This window comes from Anoplolepis gracilipes, chromosome 7, assembly GCF_047496725.1.
Source record: "Anoplolepis gracilipes chromosome 7, ASM4749672v1, whole genome shotgun sequence".
In the NCBI taxonomy this organism is placed as follows: Eukaryota; Metazoa; Arthropoda; class Insecta; order Hymenoptera; family Formicidae; genus Anoplolepis; species Anoplolepis gracilipes.
The window spans coordinates 10696172-10716545 of NC_132976.1; the positions used below are offsets into that span (position 1 = coordinate 10696172).

General features: G+C 36.2%; 1 protein-coding gene across 8 annotated transcripts in view; it reads right to left on the reverse strand.

Annotated features, from left to right (window-relative positions):
- The window catches only part of Tay (tay bridge kinase), a 29851-nt gene that overhangs the window by 4704 nt on the left and 4773 nt on the right, over positions 1-20374 (reverse strand). For all 8 annotated transcript variants that reach the window (XM_072896578.1, XM_072896577.1, XM_072896576.1 and 5 more), the window contains exons 2-8: positions 1577-1762; positions 1360-1473; positions 1142-1177; positions 1014-1040; positions 873-933; positions 519-721; positions 53-427 (exon numbers count right to left, since the gene is read on the reverse strand). In XM_072896578.1, coding sequence (XP_072752679.1) covers positions 53-427; positions 519-721; positions 873-933; positions 1014-1040; positions 1142-1177; positions 1360-1473; positions 1577-1762 — 1002 coding nt within the window. The remainder of the gene's footprint in view (positions 1-52; positions 428-518; positions 722-872; positions 934-1013; positions 1041-1141; positions 1178-1359; positions 1474-1576; positions 1763-20374) is intronic.

Consider the following 20374-nt stretch of genomic DNA (forward strand, 5'->3'; position numbering starts at 1 on the left):
TATCTACTGTTACGACTTGGGACAAATAATACTTGTCAATGATCCAACTTACCACATCTGCGCGTGATGAAGCAGAATGAGAAGGAGATGGTACCGCAGGAGGAAGGTATGGGCTATGATTTAAAGCGGTATACGGAGTGTAGAGCGGTGGATACGATGGTTGTGTCTGCGGATACGCAGCTATAGGAATGGGCGGTGGATAACTCGTGGTAGCCGCTCCATTCGAAGGTGCTGCTGGCGTGACACCTAAACTGGCTACCGCTGGACTAGTTGTATGACTTGACGAGATGAGGGGCACATTAGGTGGATGCAATGCAGGTATCGTAGTGTGTGGCTGCTGGGACAGGGAAGGTGGTGGCAGAGCAGGGGAAGCTGGCCGCTGTTGCGGAGCTATTGCACGTGGATTGGCTGCCAAAGGACTAGTCATCTGAAATATAGTATAATTATTAACAAATATAATTCTTTTCTGTATGCACAAGAGTGAATTTTTCTTTTTTATAACATAAGATTATACTTACAGGAGGCTGGGATATGTGTGGGGGCAACGTTGGGCTGGGAGGACTCGGCGCTGTTGGAACTGGTGCAGATGCAGGCACAGGAGGCGGTATAGGTGCCGGAGCATCCGTTGCTGGATTAGAAATTTGCCCACCTGTATCCGGTGGAGACCCGCCTGCCCCGTTTGCGGGTGGCAAAACGTGTGGCGAAGAAGAGGGCAATTCGTCTAAAAAAAAAAAAATTACATATATATATATATATATAAATAAAAGTTGATGAGAAACAGCTATATAAATGTGGCAATATTTATATGGTTATACAACATAAAATATGTTACTCATATGCTTATATTCTTGTTTTAAAAAAGTATTACTTACATTTACGTGCAAGAGGTGGTGGGGTAGAAGATTCAAAGAGTATCGATTCGGCATCCGAGCCCTGTAACATAGAAATAATAATAAAATTATTAAAATGAAACAATTATTTTCTTGATAAAATGCCTAGAGATATGCACATACCTTATCGTCTTCTCCTTCACTATCACACTGAAACAAAGAAACAATTTATAAATGAATGATCTTGGAAAAATATAATACTTATTACTATAAAAAAAATTTTAAATTTTCATAAAATATCTGATACTTACGATATAACCTTTACCCGAACTGCAATGACTGCTAGCCTATAGTATAAGAATAAGTATATGAGTAAATATATTAACTTGTAACTTTCAACATTTGGTGGTAAAAAAAAAAAAAAAAAAAAAAAAACAAGTCTTTGTTAACTATAGATAGTTAACATTTATTTACCATATTTGCATTCTAAATTATATGAATTTAATTGAATTATAGTGTATGAGATTACATCGCTGAGATGGTCCCTGGAACTGTCTGCGTCCTGGCAATCCCTAGGTATACCAGGGCCGTGCAATTGTTCAGATGCTCTACCACTATCGTCACTTGTACCTGCATCTAGGCCCTGTAAAAGAAATTTTTCAAAATTATTGTCATGTGATATTTTGCAAGATCAGATTGGTAAGATTCAACCATTTAATAATTCAATTAAGATTATTAAATTTTACCTGGTTTAACGTCGAGGGTGTCAGTATGGAATTATGTGTGTAATGGTTGTGCTTGAAATTGTTTTTGATGTGGTGCTCGCTGTGTCTGTTATTTTGTCCTGTATCCACCTTTGGTTTCTCTTCCACTATCGACAACAATGTATGCAACTTCTTGACATTATTTTTACCAGCTAACTTTATTGCACTCTGAAAACACAAAGAAGAAAATACACACACACACATATATATATATATATATAACAAATTCATATCTTACACATATAAATATAATTTTTCTAAATTAATTTTATTATTATATTTGCTCTAAATTATTTAGCACTTTATTAAAAACACATAGCAACAATATATTTATAGTAGTAACATATAATTCTCACTATAAATTTTAATTTTATATTTAATATGAGAATCTTTTTTCATATTTTTTATATATTGTATATATATATATATATATATATATATATAAAATATGCAAGAACTTCGTCATTGTTTCTGTCAGTCATGAAATGTCGGTAATAAAATATCAGTAATGACTAGGCATAAAAACACTAATCTGACATTATCAAACTATAATCAAGTCGGCCGACGAATATACGAGGTGCCCACCTGCGTTCGCGACAAGTGGAAAAGCGACGCCGCTATCGAATTCCCGAAAGTCGCTAGCTGTATCCCGCTCGCGAATCCGCGGTGTCGTGTTTCATTCTTCGCGCCCGCGCGATACTCTCTGCTTTAGCAATGTACGGTGACGATACCGACGTCGCTGAGAGCCATGAATCGCACGATCGAGTTTTCTCACTGTTTCACCGCTGAACGCACTCGGAGACACGTATAAACACCACGCGAGTCGCCGAGAGAGAGAGAGAGAGAGAGAGAGAGAGAGAGAGAGAGAGAGAGAGAGAGAGAGAAAGGTAGCCGCGAAAATAACTCGATTAGAGCAATAAGAGGGATAAAGAACAACGATGTCGGCAAGATCATCGACGACACGTAGAGTCTGCGGCGGAACACGATCGCGGAACTTTCACACGCTGTTGCGCGCGACCGCCGGTGAAAAAAAAAAGGTCGAACGTGGTCGGGCGAGACGGGAGAGAAGGCCTTCTTCTCTCCGTCGAAACGAGCCTTCAAACCGCGACACCAGTGCACATTTCTGTCGAACGCGCTGCCGCCTTCTCTTTCTTTCCGCGAGCCAACGAAACGAATAAAATGTTATCGTTGTTCCGTAATATCGGATCGCGCCGTGCGATTATTCGCCAATGAGGACGACGACGACGACGACGATGACGATGACGACGATGACGACGACGAATCTTGGTGGCGCGACCAACTGATTTTTCGCGATCGCGCACGGCGCGGGATAATCTCCTCGCCGCGGACGGGCGTTCGCAAGATGACAGAGGGATTTTCGCAGACACCCGTGTCTCGTGTGTGCGCGATGCAGCACGGGAGCGCTGCTGGTGGGGGGGAGCGATGAAAGAGAGCGGGGAGCGAGGAGAAGAAGCGAGAGAAAGAGCCGCGAGGAGACGACGATAGGAGGGGGACGAGGATAAGGGAGATGGAGCGAGAGGGATGGCGTGGGAAAGAGCGAGGAAGAAAGAGAAGACATTGACCGAACGAGCAGCCGCGCGACGAGGCCTCTTCGCCGTGCCAGGCCAGCTGGAAGGAGCGAACCACGATCCGATTTCTCTCTCTCTCTCTCTCTCTTTTTTCCCCCCCTCTTTCTCTTTTCCCCCTTCATTTCTATCCTTCTTTTTCGCAACGACAGCGTTACGCTCTCTTTTTCAAACACACGGCTATAGGATGTCATGCTCCTCGCGTCTCCCTCCGCCTTTCTCTCTCTCTCTCTCCCTCCCGTATCACGGGCGGGTACCAAAGAAAAGAAGGGAAAAAGCCACTAGAGACCTCGCGGTTGGCGCAAAAAACCACCGCCGCCGCTGCTACCACCACCACCACCACCACCATCACCATCATCATCGTCGTCGTCGTCGTCGCCGCCGCCACCACTGCCCGGCAAAAACCACACTCCACCTGCGCACGTGTGCCAACTGCGAGTCGAAACCCCCTAGGACGTGTTCGTCGCGGTCGGATCGCGTGTTTCGCGGTGTGACGCGAATTAATTGAATAAAACCTTCGCGCCCGTTCGGGGAAGCTGCTCCGTGGAAGAAAGTACCCGCGAGAGCACTCAGAGTATAGATCGAATTCTCGCGATACATTGTCGGGAAAAATTGTCGGTACGATTGTCCTCGCGAGAGCAAAGAGTTCGTACGTAACGTCTATTTTTTTTTTTTGCTCCCTTTTTTTTCGAGCAAAGATGCCAAGACATGATTGATGAGAGCTATCACAGTTGGCAAGCTCCTCGTTCATTCATACGGCTGAACTGAATCAGCTGACGCACATTACTCTCCGAGATAGTCGCATATTGTGCTTGTACGATGTGATGTTTTGTCAGATTGAGATTAACAGGGGTCTTGTACTATTAAATGAGACGTCACTCTAGCAAGGGATCACAAATTATCGATTATACTCCGTATACAGGATCTCTGATCTATTTTTAACGAAAATAAACCGCGATATGACATGTATCTTTTAATTAAAGATTTTTTCCTTCGCGAGAGTATGCTATATAAGATCTATATTAATCTTTCATGACTGTGATAATATTTATAGCATCTACTGCAAAGAAAAGTTGTTAGATAATCGTTGTACATGTAAGAATGGAATATACACACGCGTACATATCTAACAATTATCACTTGCAAAAGGATTATTTTAGATAAGTGGTATATATAAAAAAAAAAATCATAGGCATGACTCAGTCCGCGCAATAAAACTTTCCACAAAAATTGAACAAATATACTCTGATTGACGTTGTACCCTATCATTGTGTCATACCCATAATGTGATTAAATCCTTTCTCCCGTTTGTCCAATTACATTGCATGCAAGAATGTATGGGTTTAATTCCGCAAGCCCTGGCTTTTACTACAGGTATGTCCCAATGTTTCTTTCGCAAGAAATATGTGCACGATAATTCATTATGGCTACATAATCAAAATATGCTACAGTGTATTAATGTAAAGGGTCTAATATAGCATAAAGTCCATTAACCACGCAACATATTACGCATCCTGAACAGCCTTTATTGCCATATTTGTGAAAATCTAAATACATACGCGAATAAATACCTTTGAATAGAACAGAAAAAAATCGTTAAAAGTAACAGTTGTACAAGTGCAGTTTGAGCTGCAAATTACGACACGGTTTGTTGATACCATAATGAATTTGTGCTGTTATTTCATTTGCCACTCTCAAGGTTCTATCTCATTATAAGAACGACACAAAAAGTCAATTAGAATTAATTACATACTTGCATGCGCGGAAAGGCGTAATTTTTCTAAAGTAGAAATGTTTGCGTTAAAAAATTATCTTAAAACTTGTGTGTGTGTGTGTGTGTGTGTATTCTTTTTTTTGCCAGTCACGGCTTATTTTACTCGAGGTAACGCGATGCGATAACATTCTTATGCGTTACACAAACTTCGACAAAATGTTTCTTCATACCATGATACGCAACATTATATTTTATTATATATATATATATATATATATATATAAAGAAATGTGGAAAACGATATATATATATATATATATATATATATATATATATATATACTTTATATCGTTTTCCACATTTCTTTGCGTTTTATTCTGTTGTATAATTAGTGTATAAATAAGTCTAGATCTCTTCTCTCTTTATTTCTTTCTTCAAATATTATAAAACGTATATTCTAATGTCTATAAAAATTATAAATACAAAAAACTGCTAGATTACCAATGGAAATATAGGTATTTCTTCTGTACTTATTTAGTTATAAATTTGTTAGAAATATATGAAAAAGATGATGGAATTAATGTAGTGGACAGACTCTTTAAATATAACAATCATTAGTATACATTTAGCAATTCAAGAATTGAATACAAACAGTCAGACAAGTTTGCTTCTTTTCAACAAATAATTTGCGATTTAGTATTCGATGAATAGTGATCAATGAAGAGCGATTATTTAAGAAAAACATACATGTCAAAAAATATATATTGAAAACAATAAAAAATAATTTTATATACAAGACTTTTTCTGCACTATTGAAATATCTCATTAATGTTATGAAAGAGTATTTCGTAAAGCAATACTTTTATTATCAATTTTCTCCTTAATAAAGTTATTGAGTAAAAGTCACAAATAATTATCACGCCTTTAATTTTAGGTCTTCCATCTTCGTATAAAGAAAAGGAAAATGTACGTAACGTTTTCTTTTCATTAGTTATAAATATTTATAACTCTCTGCCTTATGTTGTTTCTTATGTAAAACGTATTCAAATTTATTCATAACTAAAGAATGTGACTTATTATGACTATCTGGGCGCAAACCATTTTGAAAACAATAATCCCATTGTTTGTGTAAAAATTACTTACAAATTCTAATTTTTCTAATCAAGTATGAGGCATACACGAGACATTTAAAAAACTAAACATCTCCCAAAATAAATAAACATCAAAGAAAGGATACAGATCTCTACGCACAGATCAGGATGTCGAGCTAAATCTCAATTCGTCGTCGAAAGATTTGTGTCGAAGAACGCGAAGAAACGGCGCGGCGCATACATACGAGCAGAAACCAAGTAGAAACGTTCGCACGGCATAAGCGAAGTTCGTTCCTCGACACCACGCTAACCGGGGTGCGGAGGGAAGGTCGTTCTCTCGGACGCGCGGACGTTCCACCGAGCCGGACGAGCGTGCGTTGCATTCGGCTCCGGCCGCGGCTACTAAAGTCGTCCGTCCGCAAGCGCAACGTTGCCACGGCGTAGCGTGGCGTGGCGTTCCGTTCCGTTCGTTTCGTATGTTGACACGAGCGGGTTGGTCTAATCAGCTGCCCGTCGCATATACCCTCTCTCTAAGCCGCGACATTAATACCCTCTCGTGTACACACGGAGGTATAACAGGTACATACATGGGTCGACGCGCGTTTACTCGTGAAACGCTGCTAATGCACTCGCAGGACCGCGATGCAATGTCCTGCATCTCGGCCGGCAATGGCCGGTCTTCTCGAACGCGAGGTAGATAAGAATCGATCGATCGCAACGTTAAATCGCTGAGTATGAGGAGATATTCGCGAGCGGACAGAAATGACGATTATTCTCTCTTATCCTCTGTGAATTTTGCGTTGTTCTAATGTCATCGAACGGTGCGCGCAGAGTATGATACAATATAAAATCGATTTCCTTACATTTAAACGTTTATCGATGTAGCGAAAGAACGACTACGCAGATACGGATAACATAAAGATACAAGAGGTTATTCACCTGGAGTATTAAAATTGATAAGCTTGCAGAAATCTTAATTTAAATTCGTGATGTTTACGTACGAAATAAATATGCATTAATTTTATGTGACATAACACACGAGTTTAAATTAAATTTTTAATTTTCATGTTTATGTTTAGATATTCATTTTTATCTCGATGTAATAAAAGAGTATAACCATGAATTTTTATAGATTTAAAATTACATTCTTGATGTACGCAATGACTTTTTTTTTTTTTTGGCGCGATTATGTTTTTACGATCTTACCTATTTTTCCATTTAAGCGTTAATGGAATCATTAGCGTTAATAATGGTGTTTGAGTTATAAAAATAAAATATATAAATAAAATATAAATATAAATTCTCTGCATACACTTTGACAGATTAAAGCATTACGTTCAGCGATTCGACAAGTGTACGAAAAGATATATCCAGCTTTAAAACTTATTAAAGTAAATAGGTTTGTGTTTCTACGGAATAAAAGAATGAAACAATCCGTATAAGTATTGTATTTCTGCAATTATTATAAATTGTGTACGTCATTATAATCCTGCAAAATTATAAAAATAATGCCCGTACACATTTATATTGACGTGTAAAATAAAACCCTTGTTCTATCTACGTTTACAAACCAAATGTAATTGTTCAAATAATTATTACATATTTCCAACTATATTTAATATTTTTACAGCATTTCCGACGTGCTTACAAAAAACTGAATCTACTCGTTTACTCATACTGACAGAAACTAGATTGCACGCCTCGGCGAGAAAGATTTTCCGGAAGAGCGAGCAAGATAAATCACTCGATAACGTGCAGCTTATAACGAGCGTTAAATTTGACAACAACATTTTCTTTTTTGCCTCCGTGTCATAACTCGTGTGTTCGTTCACTGTTAAAGATTTCACACAACACACGCTGACTTTTCCCGGCAAGTGGCTAACGGAAGAGAGGAGAGGGAAAAGGGGAGTGTGATGCGCGGACATATGGTTTGACAAAGATTTTCGGCCGTTTGCCAGCGGCGGGAATTGACGTGGTGGTGAACGGCGCCTGGCGATCGTCCAAAGTTATATGAAAGTAAACACGTATCATCGTATCGCGAGCATTGTTTGCACTCACAGATTTACGGTAAAATCGTCATGCTATATTTCCGCGCGTTTATTCGTGTGCACACATGCGCGCTCGCCGCACACATGGCTCGTTCATTAGAGACGCACGTCATTAAGCGCGCCCGCGAAAATGCGGTGATTAACACGATGTGTGAAACTCCTCGACAAGATGAAAATCTCCTGACACTTTCATCTCATCTCATATCATCTCAATGTATAGTGCGCATCGTGTCTCGATTAAATTATATTTGACATTTCAAGATTCGCTTTTATATTTTTTTTTTATTCTAGTTTCTGTTGATAACTGCAAATTTATATATAACGTATTTCATACATTCAAATCAATCCCTTTAATGAAAATTTGATTGGTATTACTGTCTTTTATCTCTTTCTCTTTCTCTCTCTCTCTCTCTCTCTCTCTGTCTCTTTTAGTATTTAATATTATATAAATATCTCGGCACAAAAATATAATGTATAACATATTTATACAATTTTGTAATAAACATTAAATTAAGAAAAAACTGTGTTCGACTGTGTGTACGAGATTTATTGACAGCCTTGAAAGTTAATTTGCGTAATATTTTCATTTCATCATCACATATTTCAAAACTACAAATGCTTCTAATTTAACGCTTTTAATTAATCAAACAATCCTGCTACACCCGGAGCAGGAATTTATTATTCGTCTATATGACAAAAACAGACATATGTATTAAAACCACAAGAGCGCCTAGCAAAGTTATTAGATCATCTACGAGATATTTATCCGGCGCGAGAACGCGCATTCGCTTACGCGGGATAATAAACACAAGACCGGCCGGGTTGTTTGGCTTAGCCCGGCGGAGCATGGCAGTGTGTTTAAAAATATTGTCAAGATACGCCGTCGAGGAATATGTCGCGGTGAAAAGAGATACGACTCGTTTCTCCGCCGCGGACGGAGAAAAGTTCTTATCGCGTCCCAATGCACATTTTCGCGTTTAAAACGACGTAAACAGAGAAAGAGGAATGCGATTACGAGCGGCACGAACGAGCTTTAATCCTGCGTTGATTCAAACGAGAAAAGCTGTGTTATTACTCAACTGATAAAATTATGTTACATCTCCGTTAAAGTAGTAGCTAAAGTTTGTTAATTTTGCTATATATAATATCGCATATTTATTAAGGAAATAGAATAATGTTTCATATTAACATTAATTTTATCATACTTTGCATCTTATTTTTTTATAAACATGAAAAAAAAAATAACCTATGTAGCAAAAAATATAGGTGGTTAGCAGAATTATATATTTTCATATTGACTTCTTATAATTGTTATAAGAAACTGACAAAATTATGTAAATTATTCTAGTGATTGCGGAAAAAAATGCGCAATCGAAAATAATATCGTAAAATATATTTAGTAGAAATTAAAACGAAACTTCTTTATTTTCGGCTTCTTAAAGAATATTTCTTTTTAAGAACAAGTTTTTAACTCGTGTATTTCCTGTTTCAAAAGAGTTGGGCACTGTCTTTATTAGACCTTACGGTCGATTAAAAATGAAAAGCACGTCGTGTTTTAGGCACGTGTTCGTCCAGTTACGCCACTGGCCCGGATGCTCGGATCGGCGGGCAATAAAGCATTTATCCCGACGTAAAAGAAAAGAAAGAAAAAAAAAAAAAGGACGGAGGGCCGAACAATGAGAGGGAAAGAAGGGGAGAAAAAATAGCGACAGCCGACAAACCGGTGGCAGTAAAGAGATTTAGCGTGGTGCAAAAGAGGCAGCGATAAAGTCTCTTCCGGGCGTTATTTCGCGCGCGCGTCGCGCAAAAATCTTTCACCGATTTACATAGTCGCGAACCACAGTAATTTGCCCGAGATATTATCGCGTTTTTATTCCACGATTTCTGTGTTCTCTCTCTCTCATTCTCTGTTTCTCTTTCTCTTTTAAATTGTCGCGCCAGAAACGACGATTCGAAAATAAGTACTCCGCCATTATCCTCGCGCGTGTTACTCTATTCGCGCGACGTGTTCCTAATGTTTATCGCAGATAATGTTGCCGTTTGATAGTTTCCGCGTGCAAATAATCGCCTCTCGATCGTATCTTTCGAAAGCAAATCACCAATCCTTAGAGCTCTCCAATTCTTCGATTATGTCACAATGTGCAGTGCAAAAATTTTAGATTAGATATATTGCCAATTGTAAAAAAGAAAATAATAAAAAAATATAATAGTTTATTATCATGAACTTTTTTCTGATAACAGTTATCGAGTTTACGGAAAGAGACGTGCGGTATAAGAAACACTTTATCGATATCGTAAATATCTTAAGAATTATAATCTGTGTATTTCCCTTTTCCTTCAAATTTGATCTCTTTTGGAAAATTTGGATTGATAATTGTATTTGTCTTCAATATCGTAATCATAAAACTTGTGTATACAATACTCTTTCATGCATCTTATAGTCACAATACAATTCAGAAAGATATCAATTTATCTTTAAAAGGTTATTTCAATTCCTAGAAAGACATAAAAGAATATCGTATATCTCTATCGTATTGCGACATATCCGAGGTTCTTGTGTGAAAATCGGAGAAGCACATCTAAAACGGTTTTTTTGTTAGACGAGTTTCTTTTTTGCAAAAGCGGACCGCAACGACCGTGACGCAAAGGTAGATACGAAAGTAAAAGACATGGACTTTCTTCCGTTTCTTGAGGAATTACGGAGAGAGGAAGTAGGTCATTTTTTTTCATGCAGGTGCAGACGACTCCTTTGTCGTCGAACATTGATGCGATTTCCCATATCGATCACTAATCTGCTCGTGATTAAAATCATATTTTTTCATCATTTTCACATAAAAAGCATATGCGTGGGGAAAACGCGTTACAAAAACATATCATTTTTTTTGTCCGTATTACCTGGAGATAAATCGGTATATTTTGTCAAATGAATGGAAATATTTATTTCTGAAACGTGCATTTATTCGTCATGCATACATCTCGATCATTCCGTTGATAATTAATCGCTGGTAATTATCAACGGATCTCGTGTATTTGCTGTCGGTACCATTGAATCTCATTTATTTACCAGTATTAATAAGAGCTTTTGTATAATTAACTAAAAGCAATAAATGGGTAATGCAGTTTTTATTAATACTCTGCAGATTTTAAAGGATAATGATGTAGAAGCGAACACGAACAACTCGATCGAGTACATTTTGATTTATTATTAAAATATGCTACCTCGTTACATATTCATTATTGTATCGTGTAATTCGCGGGATAATAGAATTATTCGCCGATGATAGCCAATTGCAATATATTGCCTTTGAGTACCTAGCTTGATTTTTATAAATTGCTCGCCGTAAAGTAATTCAAAGCGAATGCTTAATTATGCGATAATTAAGTTGCAACGCGTCACTCGATTGTTAAATCGTACGGCAATTAGTGGGCTGCCGATCGGTCGAGTTTATTATTTTTTAACGAACTGTGAATAAGCTGTAGCTCGATGCACTCTCGAATTATTTCGCCAAATGGTCGAACAAAGCGAAAAAATGCTATAAAACGTAAAAACAGAAGAGTAGTGGATTCTGCTAGTCGCTAAAAATAAAACCGTTCTATACAATAATCTCAATATTATTTTAACTGACGCTAAAACTGCGCACATGTATTTCAAATTATTATAAATCTCTGAATCGAGATGAAAATGGATTGAGAAAACGCAATAGATATCGAAAATGTAACGTATAAATAGACCGCGTAATAAACATTTATTTCTCGCGATGATATTTTATCATAAACAAGTCAAAAATATAATTTTTCTTTTAAAATAATTCTGCAAAGCAAATATTGAAATTGGCAAATTCCACGCTGTAGGTCATCGAAAAATGCCAATCGTTCCGCGTTTACCAAAATAGAAAAGCTAGTGATACGATTGCCATATATTACATAATAAAATATAATTCATATATCGAAACATATATAACAGATAGGAAATTTTACAAGCATTTTAACAATGCCATAAAAATCAAATTTATAAGCTCCTTCACAAAGTACAGGCTTATTTAAAATTTTTCTCGATTCTATAAAAATATATAAAATTATATTTTACTGTCATAAATTTCTATAGTCGATATTCTCGCTTTCTCTGTCTATGTCCCTCTCTCTCTCTCTCTATCTCTATCTCTATCTTTAGAAATTCGCAATGCAGACTCCCTTTGCATATGTGGATCCGACATAATTTTGACATATATTTTGACCGGGCGATCTCTATTGACGCATCACGTGACAGAGTTTACCGTCGTCGCTTCCCACTGACGTGCGATGCACAGCAGTAGCAGCAGCAGCAGCAGCAGCAGCAGCAGCAACTCTGATTTATTGAGTGGCGCGCCGCTGCTGACCTCAACTCTCTCGGCGCGGCTAACGACACCGCGAGCGAGCCCTCGGTATAATCTGGACCGAACGCCGGCGGTTTCGGCCGACGCGAAATTACGTTTCTCGGCCGACGAACTCGAGCGAGAGCTCTTCCTCCTCGCACTCGTTTTCGCACCCTCTCGTGCCCGCGACTCGGGAAGACTCGTTCGGACGATATAAAAGTTTCAAGACATTTGGTCGTTGCCGAGAAAAAGCCGCGAGACATCGTTCCAGAAATGAGTACATAATCTGAAGTGGTGCGTTGTGCCTTATCGTTGACTCTTATCAGCACGCACAAGCGGAAGGGAGATTCGATGTTTATTTTATATCGGCCGCGTAAAATGATATTTTATTTATGATATTTTATATCTGTATGTATGACTGTTATTTGATTTGTAATTTAAATGCATATTTTTTTCTGCAACGTAAAGCTTTTTTTTTTTTTTTTATTAAACTGTAATAAAAAAATATTATAATAAAGTAAATGGATTTTTTACATTACTTTTATAAATGTTTCGTGTCGTCTCTCGAAAGAAGAGAAATAATTCTTATGTAGTAATTCTGTTTTTTCTCTCCATTGTTTTTTTTTCAATGTAATGGAAAAAGGTTATATATATATATATATATATATATACATACATATTGATCTATTTATGTTTTAAATTTGATCTGTTAAAAGGGACGGTGTGATTACGTGTCAATTAAATTATAATTCTTTTTGTGCCACGTGTTTAGAAATACGTCCATCATCTACATCTCAATAAACATTAGTAATGCTTATGATATCATTATTAATTTGATATTTATTATATGTCGTGGTAATAACGATCGATTTAATAACATCACTAATTAAAACACTTTATTCTGAAGGATTGTTTTAATTAGTGATGTTATTGTTTTATGCGACCAAAATCTGGCAAAATGAAACTTTATTTATTTATTAAATGCTTGACAAATGACGACGTTTCGACCTTTGGTTAGGTCCTTTTCGAGTCTATAAAGGAAAGGTTAAAGATTTACGTTAAAAATTTAACAAAATTATTATGTAAAAAAATATCAAGGTATTATAACATGTAGAGTTTAACGAGTAGTGGCGTTTATCAGTCCTCAGAGCGCAAGAGAGAAACGGTGAAACATACCTTACTTGATGTTGTCACAGTTAAGGAATGAAAAATTCGAACGTAATATCTACCCGTCAGACAGTCGACTAAACAATTCGTTAAGAGGAATACCAAATACACAAGAAGGAGCAAATTGTTAAAAATACTTTAGAATGTTGTTGGAAATAGGGTTTAAAACACTTTACGTTGCATTCTTAAGTTCGTTCTTTTTACGACACAATATTACTCGAAATTTATACAAATAATAGGTCATAGTTAATAAGATTGTAGTAGCCATATCGGTGTTTCTTAGCTCATAAGGTTAGCTCATTTGTTACGAACGACGACGTGACACTCATTCAGAATTCACGAGTGTGCGTTGACGATTATCGATCGCTTGGCGCTTTAGACTTTTTAATAGAAAAGCCGTCTTTGGCACCGTCGACGAGGTCGATGATCAATGAGCTCGATATTTCGATCAACGTAAATGGCAATGTCCGCAAGAGGAGAGTGCGTTCTAATATAACGTAGTTTGCGAACAATTTAATAGACAACGATAAGTCCGTCCTCCTCGAAACTCTATTCATAGAGCACGTCGTTTATTGTGGCTCTCCACGATTCGACGCAGATGAGCGAAATCTTTTTAGTCGAATCATTATAAATAACAATTCCTATTTTCTATAATTCTAAAGTGACCTTGGTATTTTTAAGTTTGCTATATGCATTTATTGTGTACAGAATGTAACAACAAAATTACTAAACGTAGAAGGAAATAATTCTCCATGAAAAAATATGTAGAAAGCGTGAAAACAATTTTTTTTTTGCATGAGATTCTGTTTCCGAAAAAAGCGCCGTTAAAAATTCAATTCAATTTAGCCGACCTCGTTGGTGACCACTATTTTTCTCTGTGGCTGTACATATCGCGTGATTTACTATCCGATATTTTGTTGAAATAAATAAATTGACTCAAATAACATTGTTAAATCATAATAAATCATACAGAATATTATATGTAAATGCGAAAAAGGAAATATTGACTATATCCTGCGTATATAATAATCGGATAAAGAAGAGAGAGAGAGAGGAAAAAAAAAAAAAAAAAAAAGAAATCCATTAGTGGTGATTAGCAGTTAATCTGTATTGTAGTATAGCTCATATTTCATGAACATAATCTGATAATAACTAATGAATTCTGTGATTTCATTATGTGCCTAAAAAAAGTGTATTGCAAAATGTTTTGTAACTACGTTAAGCGTTAAATTGCATGTTATTAATCGCGGACATTTAATTAGCGAAGGGAGATACGTTGAAAATCGCAGCAGCGTTCACATTAAACTCGTGTAGTGCTTCGGGCGTTGTTACAACATAATTACGCATGCACATATATTTCACGGTGATTTTAACGCGCGTCGATATTTTTCTGAAAACGAAACGATCTCGTCCGCGAAGGACGGACGGGCAAAATAAAATGGAGAGAAACGACAGCGAAAGACACTCGTGTTGTGAGAGTCGACATCTGGCAGCGAGACCGGAGTATGCATTCCAGGATCGGAGATACCAAAAGGATCTTCCCTCTTCTCCTGCCTCTCCACGCACCTCCACGCACCTCCGCCCTTCGACAACGATCGCAGAACGTGGAGCGAGAACGCGTCTTTGACATCGGACGCGCCGAATGCAATCCGAACGACACTCTCCCCGAAACATTTCGCAAATCGGAGTCGAATGTTTAGCGACGAGCAATTTCACTCGCTCGACAAGGCCGTCTCGCTTTACCCACGCGTATTTCCAAATGAGAAAACCAAGGTCGCACACCGATACGATGCGGGATACGTTGTTTTTAACAAGATCGAATTCTCTCTCGCCGTCTTATCCGACAGTGAGAATCGATCGTCGTTCCATCTCAGCGAGATGGACAACTTGGAAGTAATCTGCTTGCAATGTTGGCGATAACGGAGGATCTAATAACTTGAGAGAAGCGCATCGCGATAATTTACCGATGCACTCTTTTATCGTATCTGGCCTGCGACCGTTTCTGTTTAATTAACAAGAGATTACGGCGCATCATCGTCGAGAAAACATTGCGGTGCGCTTTCAATTAAGAAAAGAAAAAAAAAACCAGTAGCAAAGGATTTTTTCGCGGCACGTCTTTTGAACATTCAGCAGCTTTTTGAGACTCGACTCATGCCGGAATATTTATTCAGAAATGATCGACAGACTCGTTTAGACGCGTTCGCGTATCTACTTATTCTATTTTGTCATTTACACACGCGATAACGTCGCCTTTTGCGTTTAATTGCGTTAAAAGAGATCTTTTGTTTTTCAGTATGTTAATGTGACAAGGACGTCATATGTATTAAAAAAAATATATATTTTTTCTACGAGTGAATAAGTTTCATTATAAAACTAGCGGAAAGTGACTGACGGCATAGCGATTTAGTTGTGTAAAATTTGTAAAATTAATCTTTTTTTTTTTTGCAAAAATATCTTCAAAATAAATCACATTTCTGTGAGTTAAGAAAATAATGATTAAAATAATACTTTATTCCTATTTTTCCTTTAAATAATAATAATTATTATTGTTAAATGTTAACAAGTACAAAATGTATTAATCCATTTAATGCATTTAAAACTCTTGTAAATATTAAAACTATTAAATAACTATTCTTTCGATTTACATATATATCAGTAAATCTGTTATATCTGTATAGTAGAAATGATTTTTTTATTACACAAAGAGTTTCGAAAAACATTGCAGATACTGATATCAACTGCATGCACTTATACGCACGTGCTGCGATTATTTAAAAAAAAAAACACTTATTGTCAAAAAAACAGGTCGACCGTAAAAAGAGACATTACGCGTGTCGCGTGTCTGATTTCGTCACTTTTGTCCTTCGATTGTGATACAAGTACAACGACGGCATAAAGTAAAAGAAGCCACGAGGCGATAAATTCACGAAGCCGCTTGCATAAACAAGCATAGCGAGCGTAATGATTATGATAATGAGCGGTTACTTATAGTGATACGTATTTTGCGGCTGTCTTTCGAGCAAAATGGTTGCTCGAAGATAAACGTTTTTTTGTAAAATAAAAACAAATGCAAGAAACGTCAGAAGAGTAGCAGTTCCGTGTGACGGAAGTCTGTCTCAAATATTGAATGAGTTTGTAATGCGAGCAAAGTAGCGCTTGCGCGTATCACTCCAATGATTATCCCGATATTTGTGTAAGAAAGTTATCGATCTCGGCCAAGGATTTCTACATTTTTAATGTTTAATAAGAAAGTTTGTGAATAATTCCATACAACGTAGACGTAACAATTTTTATCGAGAATCTGCTTCGTTCTTCGTTAATAATTGAAATTCCATTAATGATAAAGTCAATGAAACTGACTTTTTTTTTATCTCAGAGAAGATTTCGGGTATATAAAAATCTTTCTGCGAAAGAAAAACTTTTGCGTTATTTTGTAGTTATATAGCTTCATTTCACGGATTTCGCGATTCCATGTTATTCGAAAAATGACCTATCTACAGTATGTGCTATTTAGAAGCCAATATATGCTATAAATGCGGGTTATACTTTTATTGCTTTAGTGATACATGAAAGTAGGATAGACACGTAAATCGCTGGGATCGAAAGAGTGAAGAGTTGCAACAGGCGAGCCACCTGCAGATTCAAGCCGGCTGCACGGATACTGTCGTCATAAATATGAGGTAACCTTGATAAATAAACTATAGATGTTCCATCGATACGCATAAAGATCCTTATATGTTTCTCTATTAAATAAGAGAGACGAGATAAAATCGATAAAGTCGATATCATGCTGCATATTACATTAAAATCAAACGAAAAAGGCTTTGAACATCGTTTACTGTGGAAATGTGCGTGTGTGTTTAATAAGTGGAGAAATAAGCGTTCATAATCTATAATCTTTGCAATGATAGTGTACAATTATCAATTTGCAAGGCAAATTATTGTTTTAGATTTTTTCTTTGATCGAAATCAAAGACAAGAATTATGCAAAATTATTTTGTGTTTAACTTATTTTCCAGCAAATAATGATACAAACTTAAAATAATTGAGGAATACATCGACTTATTTGATTGTAACAATTATTCGAATTGTAATTTAATTATTCAATTTCAAGGAATTATTCAGAATTAGAATGATTAATGTTTTGTAATTAGGTAATTTTAAAATATTAATATATTTTATACCTTTATTTTATCAAATGAAATAATATATCATAAAGATCGTGTACGTAATGAAAATAGATTTTACACAAGTAAACATTAAATTTGGGAGAAATATCTCTTTTTAATAATGCAGATAAATAAAATTCAACGAATATATTTATATCGAGGTAATCGCAATAATAAAACACGTAATGTACATTTTAATATTCAGTCTTCAGCGTCGCGAGAATTAAATTTATTTAAATTTTTATGAATTTTTATTGTTTCAATCTCCGTGATAAAGAAAGAGACGACAATATCGTGCTTCGGAGACGCGTCCAACGGACAATAAAAGGTACCGATTAACTTTCCTGTCGCGTTAAATCACAATAAAGGCGCGTAATTACGCGGTGTGTCTTCGAGTTAATTTGCGGATTTAAAACGCGGCACGTTGCGTCAAGTTTTTATAGCAAAAATAATAACTCCGAGCACGCGTATATACATACATATATATCAATAAATCACGAAGATCACAATGTGCAATTAACAAAATAACTTTGGATCAGCTGTCTCGTAACGCGTAAAACTGTAAAAATAAAAAGTTATGAGCAGAGCATTAATTCATTTTCTTTTCGCCGCTCTTTATGATCGATCCGCAAATAAAAGTCACACCAAGGACGAGATGACCTTAATGTAGGACTAACGTGCAAAAATTCATATACGTTTTCATTTAAAATGAAAAATCAATTATTCAGAGTATGAAAGATCATTTACTTATTACTTATTGTTAGAATAGAAAAAAACGAACTTTATTAATCGTTATTACTCCCTTTTAATTATATATATAAAGAAATATTTTTCGTTGAAATAATTATCATTTAATAGATTAATATTTCTGGCACTAACAAAAGCTAAAATATTCAATCTTCAATTATTATTGATAAGACGCAAAAAAACAAAAAAAAAAAAAAAAAAAGGAAATTGTTGATTAGAATTAGATGAAACAGTAGATACAGACCGATATGGCTCAATGCCAGCGAATTTAGAGCAAGAGTAAAAAATCGAATATCTCGCGATATATCAAAGGTTAGGCAAAGTGCACACTCGAGAGTTTTATTATCGAGGATCGCTCTCGGAGAAAACTCTCAATTAGACACTCATTAAGTGTCGCTCTCAATGTACGACGGAAATTTTACTGTCGAGGATTGCTTGCGGAGAATAAAATTCTCAAGAGTCACTCTGGATGACGTATACATCGACCAGTTTTATCAAGACAAGTCACAATAGTTTAATTATTTTTTAAACAAACTATAAGAATAAACGAAACACTCATAATTGTGTTTATAAAGCGAATATGTAATTTTACGAGATTCGATTTTCTGCAAAATTCTTCAAATATTAGGTATAAAACAAATTTGATTCTGTCGGATTATCCAGAGAGTCGCGTTCGAAGATTATAAAATTGTTATAAAAAATATATTAGTTCTTTATTTTATAAATAATAGAACCAAGAGGAGTGTATGTAAAAAAATAAATGAAGAATTAATATGCTTGCGTGTTGCAGTACTTACAAGGTCACAATTCCTTATATTGCAAATTTATGTCAATAAGCGAAAAAATAAGCATCGCAAACGATTTACGATGTCTCTTATCGACGAACTCTTGCGACTTATCTGTCCTCGAAATATCTAGAGTATATTCGTATATTTTCCGTCTTAAATCAGTTGTATCTTTTTGTTATGATAAGTAAAGTAACACCTGTTAGAGTTTTAATTGAATTTTCGATTATATTATATTATAATTCTCCTACAAATTTTGTTTGTTGAATTTTTACTATTTTATATTAGAATACAATATCAATTATATGTATATTAAAATACAGAATAAGTATAGAATAATATCTTTGTATGACATTATTTTAATGTAACATAAAATAATTTATATATATGGAATAGATTATAATAGCATATAATTTGTAAAATTCCTTTTAGATATAATATACGCCTTCATATATATATATATATATATAAATATCAAATTGCAGAGTTTCGAGTCCCGTTTACTTTTCAACACCTATATACAAGTTTATAAAGAGGGAAATTTTTCAGAAATGTTTGAACAGAGAAAAGTGTGATGGAGAAAAAAAATGTATACTTGGTACATATTATGCGGAGTTAAAGCGCGAGCAAAATTAGGATTTCTCTCACGCGTACTGCGGCAAACAAATTTTCATCTCGCTGTTCGTTCGCGCGAGATCTCTACCGTGCGAGAGTCTGCGTTGCGAATACCGTTACACGCCGGAAAGAAATGGTCAGTACGTTGCATTACGGCGATGGGATCCATGATGAAGGAGCGCGTTCGCGTTACCCGCGAGAGGAGATGACGATCAGGAGTTGCCCGCGCTATCAGTTACCGATATCGCGCGTTCCAAAGGCCGGTTGCATCTAACCATCCGATTCGGTTTAACTCTAACCACGATCGAACCGCGCGAACGACCGAGGTCCGTCAGAGCCAACAACGATATTTTTGTAATTTGCTGATTGGAGGAAAGAGTAATCTTTCGGGTTGTGTTGGAAAAATAAAATGATATTAATCTGATATAAACCGTTTATCGCGCAATATAGAAGCAATATGTTCTTTCTCTCTTTCTCATTCAACACGCACGGTTTGTGAATTTATA